General features: G+C 51.1%; 1 protein-coding gene across 9 annotated transcripts in view; it reads left to right on the plus strand.

Moving 5' to 3' along the window:
- ABLIM3 (actin binding LIM protein family member 3) overlaps positions 1–18125 on the plus strand; it is a 109487-nt gene that overhangs the window by 66823 nt on the left and 24539 nt on the right. For all 9 annotated transcript variants that reach the window (XR_012669595.1, XR_012669596.1, XR_012669594.1 and 6 more), the window contains 3 exons: positions 4703–4829; positions 9685–9778; positions 15666–15753. Coding sequence is in view for 6 of the 9 variants with exons in the window: in XM_048861095.2 (XP_048717052.1) it covers positions 4703–4829; positions 9685–9778; positions 15666–15753 (309 nt within the window). In the remaining 3 variants the exon portion in view is untranslated. The remainder of the gene's footprint in view (positions 1–4702; positions 4830–9684; positions 9779–15665; positions 15754–18125) is intronic.

Raw genomic sequence — 18125 nt, forward strand, 5'->3', positions numbered from 1 at the left:
GGTGCTGTGATCCTCATGTGGATGCTGTGTTCACCTCGCCTGTGTAAGTCTGAGGTGGGATTGCCCTGTTAAGGGAAGGCAAGGAGCAGGAGGACAAGTCATTCCTCCTGCCCTTGCTCCCAGGAAGTACAAGCCAGGCACTCTGTGACACCTGAGAGCAAGATTCAGCGCACTTGTTACGATCACAGGTAACTGAGCAATGTAGAAGCTGGGGCTGCCAGCAGCTGCTCTGGAAAAGCAGGGTCTTGCTTGCTCACTTGTGTTCTTCCTCAGAAATGTACTGAGCTCCAGGGGTTCTCTCTCTGTACATGAGCAGCACCACCTAGGGGAAACAGGCACTGGTTTTAGCTAGGGTTTTATTTACTCACTTCACCCTGCTATGGTAGCTGGGTTTGAACAGCCACCTCCCAAACCCTCACACACAGGGCCTGATCCAAAGCCCATTGGGGGCAGTGGAAAGCCTCCATTGGCTTTGATGGACTTTGGATTAGGCCTAGGATTGTCTTGTTGTTTCTTTTATATTTACAGTATCTTTCTTTTTTTTCCTCTCTCTCTCTTTCTCGTTCTTTCTTTCTGTCTTGGTTCTCCCCAGTTACATTGCACTTTGGCTTTTAGAGCTCTCACCTCTTACCTCCTCCCTCCCTTTGTGTCTCTGTCTACTCAGCTTAGCAGCCTGTGTGACTGCAAAGACTTTCCTTGCTGCTCTGTGGGCTGGCTAGGGGGCATCTGGCTTTGCCCTCAACCAAAGGTGGCTGAATACCCAATATATGGCTAGGGGGTATGGGACTTTATGCCACTGATGAGCCATTCACAGAGGGAGCAGGCTGAGGCCCTTGTCCAAGGAAGGGGATTGCAATGAGTTAATAACTGGTCTATCCTTTGCTGGTACCCACATATACAGTGTATGGGAGAAGTCATGGGAGAACTGCATCAGCATAATTCTTGCGCAGATGGCAGAAGACTGAGATAAATGGGAGCCATGCCATCCCCTGGTGACCAAACTCCTGTCATATCAGCTGTACCACACTGCTGAGTGGCAGGAGCACAAGCCCTCACTGCAGCACCAGTAAGGGACACCCCTGAGACCAGCAGGAGTCACTCACTGCTCTGCCAGGACAGTCTGGCGGGAGTCCTGCAAATGTTGCACTGTTCAGCAGGTGCCCAAGAGAGCACACCAGTGTCAGCTGGTGGGTGGAAGACAGGGTGTGTTGGGCAGCCAGCCCTACATTTGTGGAGAAGTTTTCATATGTGTTTGCCATAGAGGGTAGCAGGTGACAGCTCAAATGGAGGGAGATTCAGCCTCTCAGAAGAACAATGTCCATTTTTAGAAACTGCCATGGAAGACTTCTTCCTTCTGTTTCTCTTTGTTTTCAATGGGATTTTAATGCAAAGAAGTCTGTGGGTCAGAATGTGAAAGTCACAGCACTGACCCAGTGAACCCAGACAGACCCCACGGCGCTGGCTGATCTGCCCTCACACCACTGGGCAGGGGAAGTGGTGACTTTTTGCTTTCCCACTCGAGGCCTAAGGCCAAGGTGTGGGCCCCTGAACTGTGGAGTTTCCCATCGTGGGCTTGATTCGCGTTCCAGCCATAGCTCTTGGATTCAGGGAGCTCTTGCATTGGAGGTGTGGGGGAAAGCAGAGGGGGGAAATCCCAATTTATTATTTAAATCTAGTTCATTTTAATTTCAATTTGATTTAAGGGGGTCTGGTTTGCTCCGAACTTGGGAACCCATAAACAGTAGGTCCCCCACTTCTCTCTCGTGTGTCCACTCCATCCCATGACCCTCACCTGAGCTGAGGTTACAGTTACGCTGGACAGAATTTTAAAATGTATCTAGGCTATAACCCTTCTTGCTTCAAGGCATGAGCCAGCCACTAACTGATGGGGTCAAGAAGAAACATCCCCTCCAGGCAGGTTATCCCATTACTGTCTGTTACAGTGCTTCCTCTGAGGCATTTGGTACTGACCACTGGCAGACATGGGGAACCGGACTGGAGAGGCCACTTGTTTGACCTGGTGTGAACCTAGCTCAGGGGTCTGGCCTTGGCATCGTGTTACAGTGTGCTCTTGTCGGCCCCAGGCATGAGAGGCCAGTGAACCCATTGCCCCAGTGGGGACACTCCTGGCAGAGCTGGACATGACAGACCCCAGATGGTGGTGATGAAAGCAGCAAGGCCCATTTTATCCGAGCTAGAGCAGACTAGCGCTGAGTCAGCACAAGGTTGCTTTTTTTTTCCCCCCCCACGACTACCCCCCCGTGTCCATTAGGAGGCTCTTGGCAGAGAGGAAGGGAAGGGGAGCCACGTGTGTCATCTGTTTCCTCCCAACTACTTCCATCTCCTTTCCCGGTCAGGTGCCCTGGAGACCACAGCTTCTGAAATCCGCTCTCAGACGCTCCTCGGCTAGGCTGCAGAGCTGAGGTTACCCGAGGGCAGCATGGATTATTCATAACTAGCTGCAGGCGGCATCCAGGATGTGCATGAGCCAAGACAGTTTCTCTCACTGCTCCTGGCCTGCACCCTTATCACCTCCATGGCACTGCAGCCAGCTGGGGACTGCAGAGCCTCGGACCCCTGGGGGAGGTGAGGGAAGTGCCACTGTGGTCTAGTAGCAAAAGCAAGAGTAAGTTCTCAGATGAGGACATCCCCAAAGAAGGTTGCAGGCTGCTTCTGCAAGTCTCCTCCAAAGCCTCCTGACAGCCAACATAACAGGAGCAAATCTGAAAGGCGCGTGAGCAGCAAACCCGGGGGAGTTGTGCCATGTAGGGGCACGTGCCAGAGCACAGCAGAGAATGACTAACGTTGAGAAGAGGTTAATTGAGCTGCTGCTCTTTGTGCCAGGTATATAGAGTCAAAATGTCCCTCCAGTGTTGCCCAATGAGGCAGATGCATGGGGGTAAAATGCAGCTGCAAGGCTGCCCTGAAGTGTGCTGGGTAAAACACACCTTTGGTGCTGTCAAGATTACCACTCAGTTGGCTTGCAATGCACCTTATTTGTTGCATTTGTGTAGCACAGGGGACTGAAATCTCCCTGGAGACCAGCAGCAAAGAGGTTAAAAAGGAACACCTTGTCCATGTATCACACAGACTCCTGAAATCCTAGAGAGTCCCTGATGTGTGTGTGAGAGAGAGAGAGAGAGAGAGAGAGAAGGGCAGAGAGGAGTCAAAGCCAGGGCTCTAAGGCCCCCATATGCTTCCTGCTTCCAGCCTTGATGGGAGCCCAGGGAAATGGGAAAGGAAGGAAGGCTGGTAAATACTGCAGTGGACTGATGTAGACACAGCTTACAGAACAGCCCTTCCTATGCTCGGCTTGCTGCCAGACACTTCCCACCATTGCTACCCGAGGGGGGAGCTATGCTAGGAGCAGTAATACAGATAGGATTCAAGGCCTGCCAGTATTTTAACCCCAGGGTCACCTAGCTCATGACCGAATGGGTAAATCTTGCTCAGCACCAGGGCTCCCACTGGTGGAGCTGAACTGCTGCTAGCAACATTGGGAAATTTTTGGCAAAGAGTCCCTGGCTACACCAGACTGCTGCATCCCCATCCACCCAAGCTGGGAAGTGGCTGTCACTGGTATTTATTCCCCTTCCAAACATGACTTCCTGCCAACATTCGCTCTAAGAATCTCAGAAAAGCAGATCGAAAACCAGGACAAACCAAGCAGGTTGGCTGCGCCCCGATGCCCACCAAGTGAGGCCATCTGCTTTGGGCAAGGCTGGGGGTGCCGGTTGCTCAGTAGGATCATGGCATATTCCCGGTGCATTTTGCCCATGTGCTGTCTGTGGTCCTGGCCATCCCACCCAGTTTTCCTCTGAGGAGCCCAGCTCTTTCTTAGCACCAACTGTGGAAGCTTGCTACGCAATACGCAAAGTGCTGGAACTCATTAGGGAACGTGCTGAAGATGCATATTCCCATTAGAAGAAAAATGCAATGTGTGTTGGGATAGCTCTCATCGGAGGCCTCTCTCCCAGCACCCATATCGGAGGATGAAAAGGTGTCTGATTCAGGGAGAGAGTGGTTTGATTCTATATGTGTGTGTGTGCACGCACTTCTCTCTGATTCTGTGCATGGGAATTTGTGTGTGCCTGTGGGTATGTTCACACTGCAAGCTTGACTCTAGCAAGCCTGGCTAAAAATAGCAGTGAAGATAAAGTGGCATGGACCGCGGTGTGGACTATCAATGCAAGTATGTACTCCGGATTCTGGGCAAGCTTGTACAATCCAGTGCCAGGGTCCATGCTGCTGGGTCTTCACTGCTATTTTCAGCTGCGCTAGCTATAATAAAGCCAGTGCAGGTATGCCCACCTGAGCTGCAATCACACTACCGAATGCCGTGCAGACCTACCCTCAGTGTGAGTCTGTGTGTGTATCTGTGTGCATTGCTGTAAGTGTGGGGCTGTGCGTTTGATTCTCTCGGTGTGCACAGTATCCTGTCCTGGCTCCCAAGACTTTAGGGAATGATGGCACAAGTCAACAAAGTGTCTCAATATGTCCCCTCTAGCTTGGGCAGAGTTTGAAATATGCGAGTCACAGTGCCTTGCTCTAGATGACAGCAAGATGAGAGCAGGGCTTCAGTGTTGCCAACTCTTGCGATTTCCCAGAGGGTTTGCCAGCTGCGCCTTCGCCAGGCTGCAGAGCCCCCTGGGGCAGGAAGCTGTGGTGGTTTCATGCTCTGCCCCATCCCTTGTCTCCCCAGACTGTGCGGGCTGCAAGGAGGAGATCAAGCACGGCCAGTCGCTCCTGGCCCTGGAGAAGCAGTGGCACGTCAGCTGCTTCAAATGCCAAACCTGCGGGATCATCCTGACCGGCGAGTACATCAGCAAGTGAGTGTCTCCTCATCCCTTCCCGGCATCCTTCACTGCACCATGGCCACTCACTGGGGAGGGAGCAAGGAGGCCGAGGGCTAGTGTACGCCCCTGGGATTACTGCAGGCTCACGACTTCCCTCGTCCTTCAGGCTGCAGGGGCTTCAGAAGATCATATCACAAAAATGGATTTTGGGTGGGGAGCCAGCTGATCACCTGTCTCCACACACACCCCCACAGCTGGGTGGGAAGGATGCATCCTGGAAGTGCTAGACACGTCTCTGAGGAAACTTGGGGAAGGGGCTCACCATGATGGGGAGGGGGATCATTGGAATCCCTCCAAGACATGCTACTGCACAGGGAAAGGGCCGGCTGGTGAGTATGTGGCACGCATGCCCTCTTCCGAATGGAACAGCGCATCTGCTCAAGTACCTGTCAGAGGCCGTAGTGCTGGTCCCCCAGGGCAGAGTCTCCATTAGCTCGAGTGGCCTGTGCTTTTGGCCCAGGCAGGCTGTCACTCTTCCTCACCCCTTGGTGGCTGTGGTGTTGGGCACAGCAGCGGCATCGAGGGCTATGGGTCTCCGTGTGTGTTTGTGACTGTCTGAGGCTGAGAGCAGGCAGCAGGGAAAAGGTTTCTTGCTCTGCATGCTGGCCAGCTGCAGGGTTTCTGGCACAGCCTTGGCTCATGAAGCATGCCCACTGTCAGGCTTTTACAGTCCAGGCTAGATGGCCCCTAGGAGGCTTCAGGCAAATTCAGTAACATTAGCAGGCAAGAGCAACTCTATTGTACCCTCGTACCACTCCTCTCCTCCTCCTCAGACTCCAGAGCACAGCTTAGCTGCCCCAGGAGTCCCACTCCATCCCCTCCTCAGAAGCTGGTCAAGGGCCAGCAGTTCCAAACAATTATCATAGAATCATAGAATATCAGGGTTGGAAGGGACCTCAGGAGGTCATCTAGTCCAACCCCCTGCTCAGAGCAGGACCAATCCTCAACTAAATCATCCCAGCCAGGGCTTTGTCAAGCCTGACCTTAAAAACTTCTAAGGAAGGAGATTCCACCACCTCCCGTGGTAACGCATTGCAGTGTTTCACCACCCTCCTAGTGAAAAAGTTTTTCCTAATATCCAACCTAAACCTCCCCCACTGCAACTTGAGACCATTACTCCTCGTTCTGTCATCTGCTACCACTGAGAACAGCCGAGCTCCATCCTCTTTGGAACCCCCTTTCAGGTAGTTGAAAGCAACTATCAAATCCCCCCTCATTCTTCTCTTCCGCAGACTAAACAATCTCAGTTCCCTCAGCCTCTCCTCATAAGTCATGTGTTCCAGTCCCCTAATCATTTTTGTTGCCCTCCGCTGGACTCCTTTCAGTTTTTCCACATCCTTCTTGTAGCGTGGGGCCCAAAACTGGACACAGTACTCCAGATGAGGCCTCACCAATGTCGAATAGAGGGGAACGATCACGTCCCTCGATCTGCTGGCAATGCCCCTACTTATACATCCCAAAATGCCATTGGCCTTCTTGGCAACAAGAGCACACTGTTGAATTATATCCAGCTTCTCGTCCACTGTAACCCCTAGGTCCTTTTCTGCAGAACTGCTGCCTAGCCTTTCGGTCCCTAGTCTGTAGCGGTGCATGGGATTCTTCCATCCTAAATGCAGGACACTGCACTTGTCCTTGTTGAACCTCATCAGATTTCTTTTGGCCCAATCCTCTAATTTGTCTAGGTCCCTCTGTATCTTATTCCTACCCTCCAGCGTATCTACCTCTCCTCCCAGTAGAGTGTCATCTGCAAACTTGCTGAGGGTGCAATCCACACCATCCTCCAGATCATTTATGAAGATATTGAACAAAACCGGCCCGAGGACCGACCCTTGGGGCACTCCACTTGATACCTGCTGCCAACTAGACATGGAGCCACTGATCGCTACCCATTGAGCCCGACAATCTAGCCAGCTTTCTAGCCACCTTATAGTTATTCATCCAGCCCATACTTCTTTAACTTACTGGCAAGAATACTGTGGGAGACCGTGTCAAAAGTTTTGCTAAAGTCAAGGAACAACACGTCCACTGCTTTCCCCTCATCCACAGAGCCAGTTATCTTGTCATAGAAAGCAATTAGATTAGTCAGGCATGACTTGCCCTTAGTGAATCCATGCTGACTGTTCCTGATCACTTTCCTCTCCTCTAAGTCCTTCATTGAGGACCTGCTCCATGATTTTTCCAGGGACTGAGGTGAGGCTGACTGGTCTGTAGTTCCCCGGATCCTCCTTCTTCCCATTTTTAAAGATGGGCACTACATTAGCCTTTTTCCAGTCTTCTGGGACCTCCCCCGATCGCCATGTGTTTTCAAAGATAATGGCCAATGGCTCTGCAATCACATCCGCCAACTCTTTAGCACTCTCGGATGCAGCACATCCGGCCCCATGGACTTGTGCTCATCCAGCTTTTCTAAATAGTCCCAAACCACTTTCTTCACAGAGGGATGGTCACCTCCTCCCCATGCTGTGCTGCCCAGTGCAGCAGTCTGGGAGCTGACCTTGTTCATGAAGACAGAGGCAAAAAAAGCATTGAGTACATTAGCTTTTTCCACATCCTCTGTCACTAGGTTGCCTCCCTCATTCAGTAAGGGACCTGCACTTTCCTTGACTTTCTTCTTGTTGCTAACATACCTGAAGAAACCCTTCTTGTTCTTAACATCTCTTGCTAGCTGCAACTCCAGGTGTGATTTGGCCTTCCTGATTTCACTCCTGCATGCCCGAGCAATATTTTTATTCTCTTCCCTGGTCATTTGTTCAATCTTCCACTTCTTGTAAGCTTCTTTTTTGTGTTTAAGATCAGCAAGGATTTCACTGTTAAGCCAAGCTGGTCGTCTGCGATATTTACTGTTCTTTCTACACATCGGGATGGTTTGTCCCTGTAACCTCAATAAGGATTCTTTAAAATACAGCCAGCTCTCCTGGACTCCTTTCCCCCTCATAATGACAGGTTTCAGAGTAAGAGCCGTGTTAGTCTGTATTCGCAAAAAGAAAAGGAGTACTTGTGGCACCTTAGAGACTAACCAATTTATTTGAGCATGAGCTTTCGTGAGCTACAGCTCACTTCATCGGATGCATACCGTGGAAACTGCAGCAGACTTTATATACACACAGAGATCATGAAACAATACCTCCTCCCACTCCACTGTCCTGCTGGTAATAGCTTATCTAAAGTGATCATCAAGTTGGGCCATTTCCAGCACAAATCCAGGTTTTCTCACCCTCCACCCCCCCACACACAAACTCACTCTCCTGCTGGTAATAGCCCATCCAAAGTGACAACTCTCTACACAATGTGCATGATAATCAAGCTCACGAAAGCTCATGCTCAAATAAATTGGTTAGTCTCTAAGGTGCCACAAGTACTCCTTTTCTTTCCCCCTCATGTTATTCTCCCAGGGGATCCTGCCCATCAGTTCCCTGAGGGAGTCAGAATCTGCTTTTCTGAAGTCCAGGGTCCGTATTCTGCTGCTCTCCTTTCTTCCCTGTGTCAGGATCCTGAACTCGACCATCTCATGGTCACTGCCTCCCAGGTTCCCATCCACTTTTGCTTCCCCTGCTAATTCTTCCCGGTTTGTGAGCAAGGTCAAGAAGAGCTCTGCCCCTAGTTGGTTCCTCCAGCACTTGCACCAGGAAATTGTCCCCTACACTTTCCAAAAACTTCCTGGATTGTCTGCGCACCGCTGTATTGCTCTCCCAGCAGATATCAGGGTGATTGAAGTCTCCCATAAGAACCAGGGCCTGCGATCTAGTAACTTCCATTAGTTGTCAGAAGAAAGCCTCGTCCACCTCATCCCTCTGGTCCGGTGGTCTATAGCAGACTCCCACCACAACATCACCCTTGTTGCTCACGCTTCTAAACTTAATCCAGAGACACTCAGGTTTTTCTGCAGTTTCATACCGGAGCTCTGAGCAGTCACACTGCTCTCTTACATACAATGCAATTGTAAGAGAGGCATAGTGCTCTCTTACATACAATTGCTGTGGTCTGTGCAGATGCGGTGGGTCTGAGACACCAAGGGTAGCATGGGGCCCTCTTGACAGGCAGCCCGGGAGCCCTGCATCCCCTTCTGGGGGCGGAGGGGCTGCATGAGCCTGGCCTGGCTTGGGTGTGGGGGGATCAGGCACCTGGCCTGCAGGAAGATGTCCCCTTGCACTTGGAACTGCTCTCCTGCTGCTCTCTGAGAAAAGCACTGAAGCGTGAAGGTGAAGCCTGTAATAAAATCCTCGCCCTGCCCCTGTGTGGAGTGAGCAATGAGCTGGAGCCTGCAGGGGAAACAAGCTGATAGAGGAAAGGCAGCCTGCAGGGGAGTGGGTGGGGAGGGAAGGATGAGGAGAGTCTGTGGGGGGAGAGGGTGGGAGGGGCAGGGATGGGGTAGATGAGGGGAGAGGGTGGGAGGGGCAGGGCTGGGGTAGATGAGGAGAGCCTGTGGCCGGGAGAGGGTAGGAAGGGGCCAGGAAGGTGAGAAGAGCTGGTGGGTACGGGCAGGGCAGGGATAGGTGAGGAGAGCCTGGGGGTGGGGGGAGAGGGTGGGAATGGGCAGGGATGGGGTAGGTGAGGAGAGCCTCTGGTGGGAGGGGTGACAACTGAAGAAGCTGCCCTCTTGCTTCACCACCAACCTTCCAATGGTCACTTGCTTGCTCCCTTGATAGCAGAAGAGCATCCCAGCAAACACCCCTCTGGGGAGGTCGTTCTAATACAGGCCACATGTCAGCTGAGCCATTTGATGCAGTGAAAGCCACTTATCGTCTGTGTGTGTGTGGGGGGGGGGGTCTCTCAGTTGCTGCGTGCCCTCCCACTCCTCTCACTTCCTGTCTCCCTCTCTCCTCCAAAGGGACGGTGTTCCATACTGCGAATCTGACTACCATGCCCAGTTCGGCATTAAGTGTGAGACCTGTGACCGGTACATCAGTGGCAGGGTCCTGGAGGTGAGTTGGGGCAGGCAGAGAACTGCTAGCTTCCTTCCAGCACGAGAGGGCTGGGCGAGTGAATCCCACCCACGGTGCAGAGGAACCATCTAGCCAGCCCTTTGCAGAAGGGACCCCCTGAGAGTTTTGTCATTGACCTAAGCACTGTCGTGAGCCATTTTAACTGGATGTTTCCTAAATCACACTCTCTGCAACCCACGGCTCCTCCGGTCACACTTGGGCGATGCAAACGACTGAAAGGTAGTGGAATCTATGGGCTAGAGCAGGGCACTGCAGGTCCTCACTTCCATTCCTGGTTCTGCCACTGATTCCCTGTGCACCTAGGGGTGAGCCCTTTGCTGTCGCTGGGCCGCAGTTTCCTCCTCTATAATATGGAGGTATGGACGCTGACTGACCTCGGTATCCTGAATGCACAAGGGGCTGGCTCCCAGGGATTGGGGTGGGACAGAGCAGCACTGGCCTCTGGCGTTGGAGTCATAGCCACAGAAGCAGCAGCACTGCTTTGCAGGGCAGTGGCGAGGTGGTACAGGTGACTGTGGTAATAGAAATGGCTGGCTGATGTGGCCCAGGTGATGGGTACATACAAGAGCCAGCTACTTACTCGAAGCTGAGCAAGTTATTCCTTTCGCACAAGTGGCAGGGTGAAGGAGGATCCCCTGGTTCAGTCCTCCCAGATGGCAGGTGTCAGCATGTGTATGTAGTGTGGGTGTCTAATAGGTGTTTTCCTAGAGATCTGCGTGGGTTCTAATATGGCACCATGTCCCACACTATAATATCTGAGCACCGGGGACGGATGGATGGATGGGCAGAGGCAGTGTGGTATTTGTCCACAGAGAGCCTTGCCCCAGCACCTGAGCTGGAATTCAGTGTCTCTCCAAAGGGACCCCCTGCCCCTTCCCCAATCCTAGCCACGTTCCCCCGTTACTGGAGGCCAGGGACTTTGCCAGCCCATGTCTGATCTCCCAGGTGCAGCATGGGCATTGCTGAGCACCCATGATAACCATCAGTTACTGCCCCTGCTCTCCTGGTGACTCTGGCATATTTTTCAGATGCTTCTCTCAATACAGTCACCTAGGAGCGTGATTGTAGCCAGACTCCACTCCCCCTACCAGTTGCCATGGCAACACATCCAACAGGGCTGCTAGTCATGTGGCTGTGTACTAGCAGGGGAAAGGCTTGGCAGAGGTGCAGAGCTGTCTGCAAGGGGAAGCAGCAGGCCCGAGCCAAGCCCATTAGCCACGCCCTTTAGGCTGGTAGAATGAGCCAGCGGTGAAGAGCAAGCATCCAAGGGAGACAGGCCAGTCAAGAGGAGAAGCAGGGGTTTATGTGAATGGTATTAGCGAGTCCAAGCAGCGTTGTATTGTTCTTTTAGCAGGGATGCAGCACAAAGGACCTGGCTAGTTTCTACATCCCAGCAGGGCTTTAGGTGTGATTCTTTAGTAGAAAGAAAAGGAGTACTTGTGGCACCTTAGAGACTAACCAATTTATTTGAGCATAAGCTTTCGTGAGCTACAGCTCACTTCATCGGATGCATAAAGTGGAAAGTACAGTGAGGAGATTTTATATACACACAGACCATGAAAAAATACACATTGTAAGGAGAGTGATCACTTAAGATGAGCTATTACCAGCAGGAGGGTGGGGTGGGGGAAGAGAAAACCTTTTGAAGTGATAATCAAGGTGGGCCATTTCCAGCACATTTCCAGGAGATAACAAGAACGTCTGAGGAACTCCCTCCCTTTAATGGAGCTCATTCCAAGTGCTGTTTGTCAGGGAGGGCACTGCAAAGGAGGTGTCTTGGGCTCCTCATGGTTCCCACGCCAGGTTAGTCCTAGGCAGAAGGCATGGAGGGCTTTTCTAACTCCGACACCCTCAGGGACACGAAGGGGGCCTGAAATCCAGAGGTGCCAGCAGAGTGATCCTGCTGGCCACTGCTCTCACTCAACTTGGCTGTTTTTTGAAAGAAATTTTTCAAGTGAATTTAGTGCCCTGGAGAGGGGTCCTGTGTGTACCACCATGATGGGCACTGTATGGGCAGCTGCAGGGGAGTGTGCCTCGTCGCTGCCCTGGAGGGAGTGGGGTACCGTCTCTGTGGCTTCCCTGCTGAGCCAGCCGGCAACTGTGGTGGTAGCTGGGCTGAGGCCTCTCTCACTCATTCTGTGCAGGAGCCACCAAAGAGCCGGGAGATGGTAGTTGCTTTTGGTCCCCTACTGAACTGGGCTGGCTCCAAAGCAGTGACTTTGAGGCGAAAATCTCTGGACGCTGGTACCAAGCCCCCTGGGCCATCCAACCCTTTCCCCATCCCCTTCAGGGGACTATCGCTAACAAGTGGCTGAAGCTGAGACCTGGGTGCTGTGCACTCTTGAGCTCTCATCCTGGCTCTGACACTGACTCCCTTTGTGACCTCAGCCAAATCACCTCACCTCTTTGGATCCATTCCATCAGAGGTCAATGTGCATGTGCTTGGGGGGCAAAAGGGCAGAGTTGTACCAGAAAAGTGACCACCAGGGGGAAATATAGAGTGAGAGGAGCTGCCTTGCCTTCCACCTTCTTGCCCCGTCCTGGGGCTGTTCTTCATGCTGCCACACTGCTCTTCTGCCTCCTCTGTGTCCACGTTACGCCACCTCACCAGCTTGTAACTGACACCACCGTTCACACCCACCTCCGTCATTGGTTCCTGCCTCAGCCTCCCCATCTGCGATGGGGGGATAATGATCCTTTCATGGCCTGCTGTGGGGAAGAATTGATTCATGTCTGTGCAGCGTTCTGAACATCAGCCATGTCCCGTTAGTTGAGATCTCTGCTGCAACAGGCAGGTGGGATTCCCTGTGCTCAGGCAAGGGAACTGTGCAATAGTGACCAAGTGGGCTGGAAATAAATCAGCTGGGCTCTGGGGTACCTCTGGGCAGACTCTGTTACTGACTTTCATCCAGCTATTGGAATGGAGCTGAGGGAAACAGGGCATGGGGAGCGGATGTGCTGTGCAGTGAAGGCTGCAGAGGGATGGAGACGCAGAGAGCTCTTGGGGCACTACTTGACCTATCTTTCTAGAAAGCCAGTGCAGTGCCACTTCACAGTCCCTCCTCAGTCATGGCCTGGAATGTGAGTGACCCCTCACCTTTCTCCCATGTCTCTTCTGCTCCTGCATTGCTCTGAAGAGGGCTCCTTCTGCACCTCTGGCCAGCGAGTGCCAATCACAAACCAGTCACTAGGCTAGGGTGGGATGCTGAATTATTTTCCTTAAAGCAACAGGCTTTCATTGTCTTGTCTGGCAGAGCTCAAAATAGAAGAGGCTCCTTTAAATAATTTTAGGCCTTAATGAGCTTTCTTGCGCTATCCCATGACCCTCTGGGTGTTCCAAATGACTGTGAGTTGTGCAGTCAGCCTTGAATGATTAATGAATCTTTAAGGGACCCCACATAATAATGAGTAGCTCTCTTCACTCACAGCTTCCATCAGGCTTTTACAATGGCTGTAATTGTAATCAATACAAAATAAACAAGATTGTTGCATTCTGCTTTGAAGTGTAATCACTTCTCCTTGCAGAGGGACTGTTGAGTTTTAAATTGTGGATGTTTGTTTCAGAGCTTGTGATTAAAGGGAAAGATAGGCCTGAACTGTGGTGTACTCTGCTCTGCACAGCCAAGCTAGTGTATCTCAGTGCTGACCGGCAGTGTCCCATCCTATTTAAAGCCTGTGTCTCCACACAGCTCAGCCAATACAGCTCAGTATTGACCTGATCTGTAATAACCCTTGCTATTCCAGTCACAGGGTACACCTCCCCAAAGTGTCTGGAATAAAAATAGCCAAAGCCTTTCTGAACAATGGGAAATACAGAGCAGACTCCTGACAAATCCAAGGGGGGCTTGTTTTAGATTTTTAGAGGCAGGGCAGGGTTAGGATTTGCATAATCTTGAAACAATTGAACAGATTATTTAAAATATACAATATATTTAAAAGAAAGATGTGGTCCAAAAGCATTCTGGATAGTGGAGACTGCTCCACTTGTCCTTGTTCATTTAGAGACCGATCCAGCCCCCAGTGAAGGCAATGGAAAGTCCTCTGGACTTCAGTGAGAACTGGATTGGGCCCTTCGTTCTTCTGCACTAGTGTCAGATCCTTCTCCACAGCTAGTGCCACAAGTGGCTTTTCTGACTTTCGTCCTTTCTTTTGGAAGTGAAATTTGGCACTCGTGAAGTATGGATGCTGGGTTCGCAGCCCGAGCCCCTGAGCTCCTCTGCTTGTGTACAAAACATGGACTGCATGGGCAGCAGAGTGAGCTTCCCTCACACAGTGACCCTGCCAACATACCTGGTGAGGGGAGTTCAGTCTCCGTGGTCCATTTGGTCCTGGGCCTGTCTGATGAAGCTGCCAACCAGAAACAGACAGTTAATACCAGTCGCGTGGGTGCATTGCATGATGTTGACATCTGCTGCTGAGACCCATCCACTCATGTCATACACAAGCTGCAGAAGAGCCACTGGACAGTAACATTTCCATCTAAACCAATCTGGGTCAAACTGAAACAAGACTAGGATGGTGAAAAGCTCTGTATACAATTATCAGTGCCCCATAGATAATCGAGTAAGAATCTTTCTCATGATGGAGTCAGTGATCCCCTCTTAGCAAATTATCCCATTCTCCTCATTGTTTCCTGATACAAGAGAAACAGTTAAGTTAGATACAGTAAATTACAACAGCCCTTCCTTCTTCTTTCATTCCTTTACCAGCCTTAATAGTCTTTCCCCCTTCTGACATTATCGTAAAATGTCCCTTGAGGGTTACACTGTATACAGCACAGACCAGGTCTCAGTACAGCCCAGAGCCAACTGCTGCCTCTGAGTTTGGAAGCCCAGCAAACGAGTCTATAACTGAAATTCTTGCAGACATTCTGAGTGGAAACAAGCTACTAATTAAACCTATTATCCTTGTCAGAGTTCAGGGAGAACAGACCAGCTACATCACAACTGGAAAAATAGCAGGTTGCTATTTCTAAAGTTTGGGCATCATTTGCACTTAAGGCAGCAGAAAAGTTTCTAGAGAGTCCCAAGAAATCAGGGCTGGGAAAAAAATAATAAAGCAGGAATCATTTTGGCTTTTGCTCCATTGGAATGGACTGCAAAATGAAACCTAGTGAGCCCCTTGTACTGTTGTGGGTGTGTCTCTCCCGCTCCCAAGATGGTAAAAATCCCAGTGACAGTTTGCCAAACAGAAGACTATGGCACTGCTATGATATTTCACAGCTGTGACCCCCCTGGGCCAAAGTGGGTATTCTGTCCAACTCCAGTGGAAATGTTTGGGGTGGGAACTGGTGAAAAATATGGCTCCATAGCTGAACAATAGGACATTTTTGAGCTACAGCTACAGAATCCTTCCAAAAGCAAATGCAGAAATTGATCCTGTAAGCCCTTGCTCACATAAGTAATACTGTTGACTTTGAGGTGTGCTTGTGGGAGTCAAAGTTTGCAGGATTTAGTCCCCAGTTTGCTGGTTTGGGGCTGCCTGGGCCTAATTCTCTGCTGCCCTGCACTTTGGATAGTCATTTACCCCACTGCCAGGTGAGTGTGAAAGGTAGAGCTTGTAGCATTGTACATCCACCTTGCGCTCAGTTTGCTTGCAGGAAATGGGACCCTGGACATGGGTTCTCTTCATACATTATGGCAAAGATATTAGTCTCCTAGTGAGTCTAGGGCTGGTCTGCCATCTGTGGTTCCTTGTTGGGGCCCCAGCTCTCCTTTGCTAGGCTCTTTCATCTTGCTTTGTGTTTTGCACTGCAAGCCAAAGGAGTGTGGAGGGGACTGGGCAGCTCACACTCAGAGGAATGGAGACAAAAGTGTATCTGCATCTTCTGCTTGCTTAGGAACCATTTTCCTCTGCTTGTTTGTAGGCAGGAGGGAAGCACTACCACCCAACCTGTGCCAGATGCGTCCGCTGCCACCAGATGTTCACGGAAGGGGAGGAGATGTACCTCACAGGTATGGACACCCTCGCCACAGAGAGAAAGCTCAGGCTGTGGGATGGGCAGATTAACACCTCCTCTGTGCCCCACAGATCTGTTGTCACTGAACTCTGCCTGTAACATAATTTGTTGAGCCCAGCAATGTCAGGAGTGTGGCCTTGTACAAATCTCCCCCAGCCGATGGTCACTAGTGTTGCGTGCTAAACCAGCAATGCAGTGAACTGAACTGGGAGTGGGGTTACCCCAATCACAGCAAGCAGATGGAAATTGGCAGGCGAACTAGGAGTCGAAATCCCTGTGGTGACTTGCCCCAGAAGAGCCCTCTGGAGTGGCTATCACATTAGGCTCAGTCCTGGCTGGCTCATGCAATCATATCTCCAGAGCTGTTGCTAACTTGTGGTTAATGCAAGTTTAGCTGTGTTCCAATGGTGTCAGAGAATCTCCCACTGGATCCCTTTGGGGATCATTGAGCCAGGTGGGGGATTCCCAGCCATGGCTAAAGAGCCACCGATCTAGGAACTTCTTTGGCCCTCCAGCACTGTAGTGTCTAGAGCATTTCACACTGTTCAGAGGTTAGCCCTCGCCATCCCCTGTGAGGTAAGGAGCTGCCTCCTTGTTCCCATTTTGCAGTGGGAAGGCTGAAGCACAGAGAGAACAGGACCAGTGTTTTCATAAATGGCCACAAGTTTTGGGTGCCCAACTTAAGAAACAGACACACACAATCACGGGCCACTGTTGGTTTAAGGAACATGTCTGAGCTCTCACAGTGAGCCTTGGAATTGAACCAAGATCTCTCAGGTCCCACGCCAGTGCCTTAACCACAAAACCAACCCTCCTCTGTTTCCACGTTCTGCTGAGTGCGGCTCTGAAGGGGTTAAGCCATGCAGCACAGGTAGTGTGCTTGACTGGTTTCAGCAAGAAGGAAATAAATAATCGGGTCTCTGGAGTTGTTCATCCCCCGCTGAAGCTGCCTTTGGGGCTATTTCCAGCTCTGAGGGAGGATGTGTTTTCCCTTAGGTAACCTGCAGCTGCCTGTCGCCCTGAGTCATTAATTACCCCTGTAGGTCTGAGGGGTAATTGCAGGGCTGGGTCCCTCCCACTCTCACACTGCAGGATTTGTAGCAGGAGCCCTCTGCCCGGGGCTGACTGACTCCTCCGTGAGATGCTAATCGTGTTGGCACGAATACAGGGGAGTGGCCATGCTGTTAGTGTCACGCTGGAATGTCAGCCAGCATGCTCCCAGAAGAGTGCCCCTTGTTTGGTGGAGAGGGAGGGATGTTTTATGAAAGCTCTGCACCTGGCTGTCATCCCTAATGCATGGCCTGTGACAGACCGGTGCTATCATGGCATCCAGGGGCCCAAAATGTGACACCAACAAATGGGTGAAGGAAGAGAAGGGGTCTGGTTTTCTGGCATTGATAATTTATGAACCAGGACTATCGGATCGATTGTGTTGGGTACATGCCCAGTCTGGGGCTGCTACAGCCACGTTCTCACCTTGACTCTGATCCTGAATTCCCTTGGGGGCTGGTTCCTGATCTCACAGGTGAACGTCTAACGTTACCAGCCAAGACCTGAGTTCAAGATTCTGTGTTGCCCCAGGAACAGCTGATTCCAATATGGCCACGTAAAGCAGGGATGGGGCAGGACAATGCTCCGCTGTTTCCAGGAAAAGCACGGAATCCTGAACACAGGTCCTGGTAGGTAGGTAAATGGGGAATGGACTTTCCAGTTGAGGTTTGTTGTTTCTGTCAGTTTTCTACCTGCAAGTTCCCTTTCTTCTGTTTGAAAGTTTATTTTTAAATAATCTGTTCCTTCACCTCTGAGGTGAGCTATTTGTCTGGCATTTGTCTGGTGGTGTTTTAGTCTTCTATCGACCCATCCGCACAATCAGATTCAACAGTGAATGACTTATGTAGCCAAGAGAACCGAGGATCTGTGAGCTTACACTGACCTTTACCAGCCAGTAATCTCGGGCTTTGGGAGCTAGAGAGGCTGCAATGGATTGGAAAGGAAGACTTATGCATTGTTTTGAGGCACAAAAGATCATATTACAGCACTGGTCCAGTGCCTCTGCCTTGCCCTCCTATCCATCAGCCCCAGTCCAAGGACATTCCTGTGGCCACACTATAATATAGAAGGTGCCCAGGAAAGTCAATAAACCTGACAAATCAAAGACTAACAAAGACATTGCTGGGCCTGGGTGCCTGTCGCTTTCCTCCCATCCGGGAGCAGCTGTGCAGCTATGCTGTCTAAGTCTCACTCAGTATTCCATCAGTGAGGGCTCCATTGGAATGTCTTGGTGATTTGATGTAGACTCGCACCATTTACAGGCTCACAGGGTCTCCCATTGACAGACCCATACGTGTAGGAGGGGGATGTTGCACT

Source organism: Caretta caretta, chromosome 8 (genome assembly GCF_965140235.1).
Source record: "Caretta caretta isolate rCarCar2 chromosome 8, rCarCar1.hap1, whole genome shotgun sequence".
In the NCBI taxonomy this organism is placed as follows: domain Eukaryota; kingdom Metazoa; phylum Chordata; order Testudines; family Cheloniidae; genus Caretta; species Caretta caretta.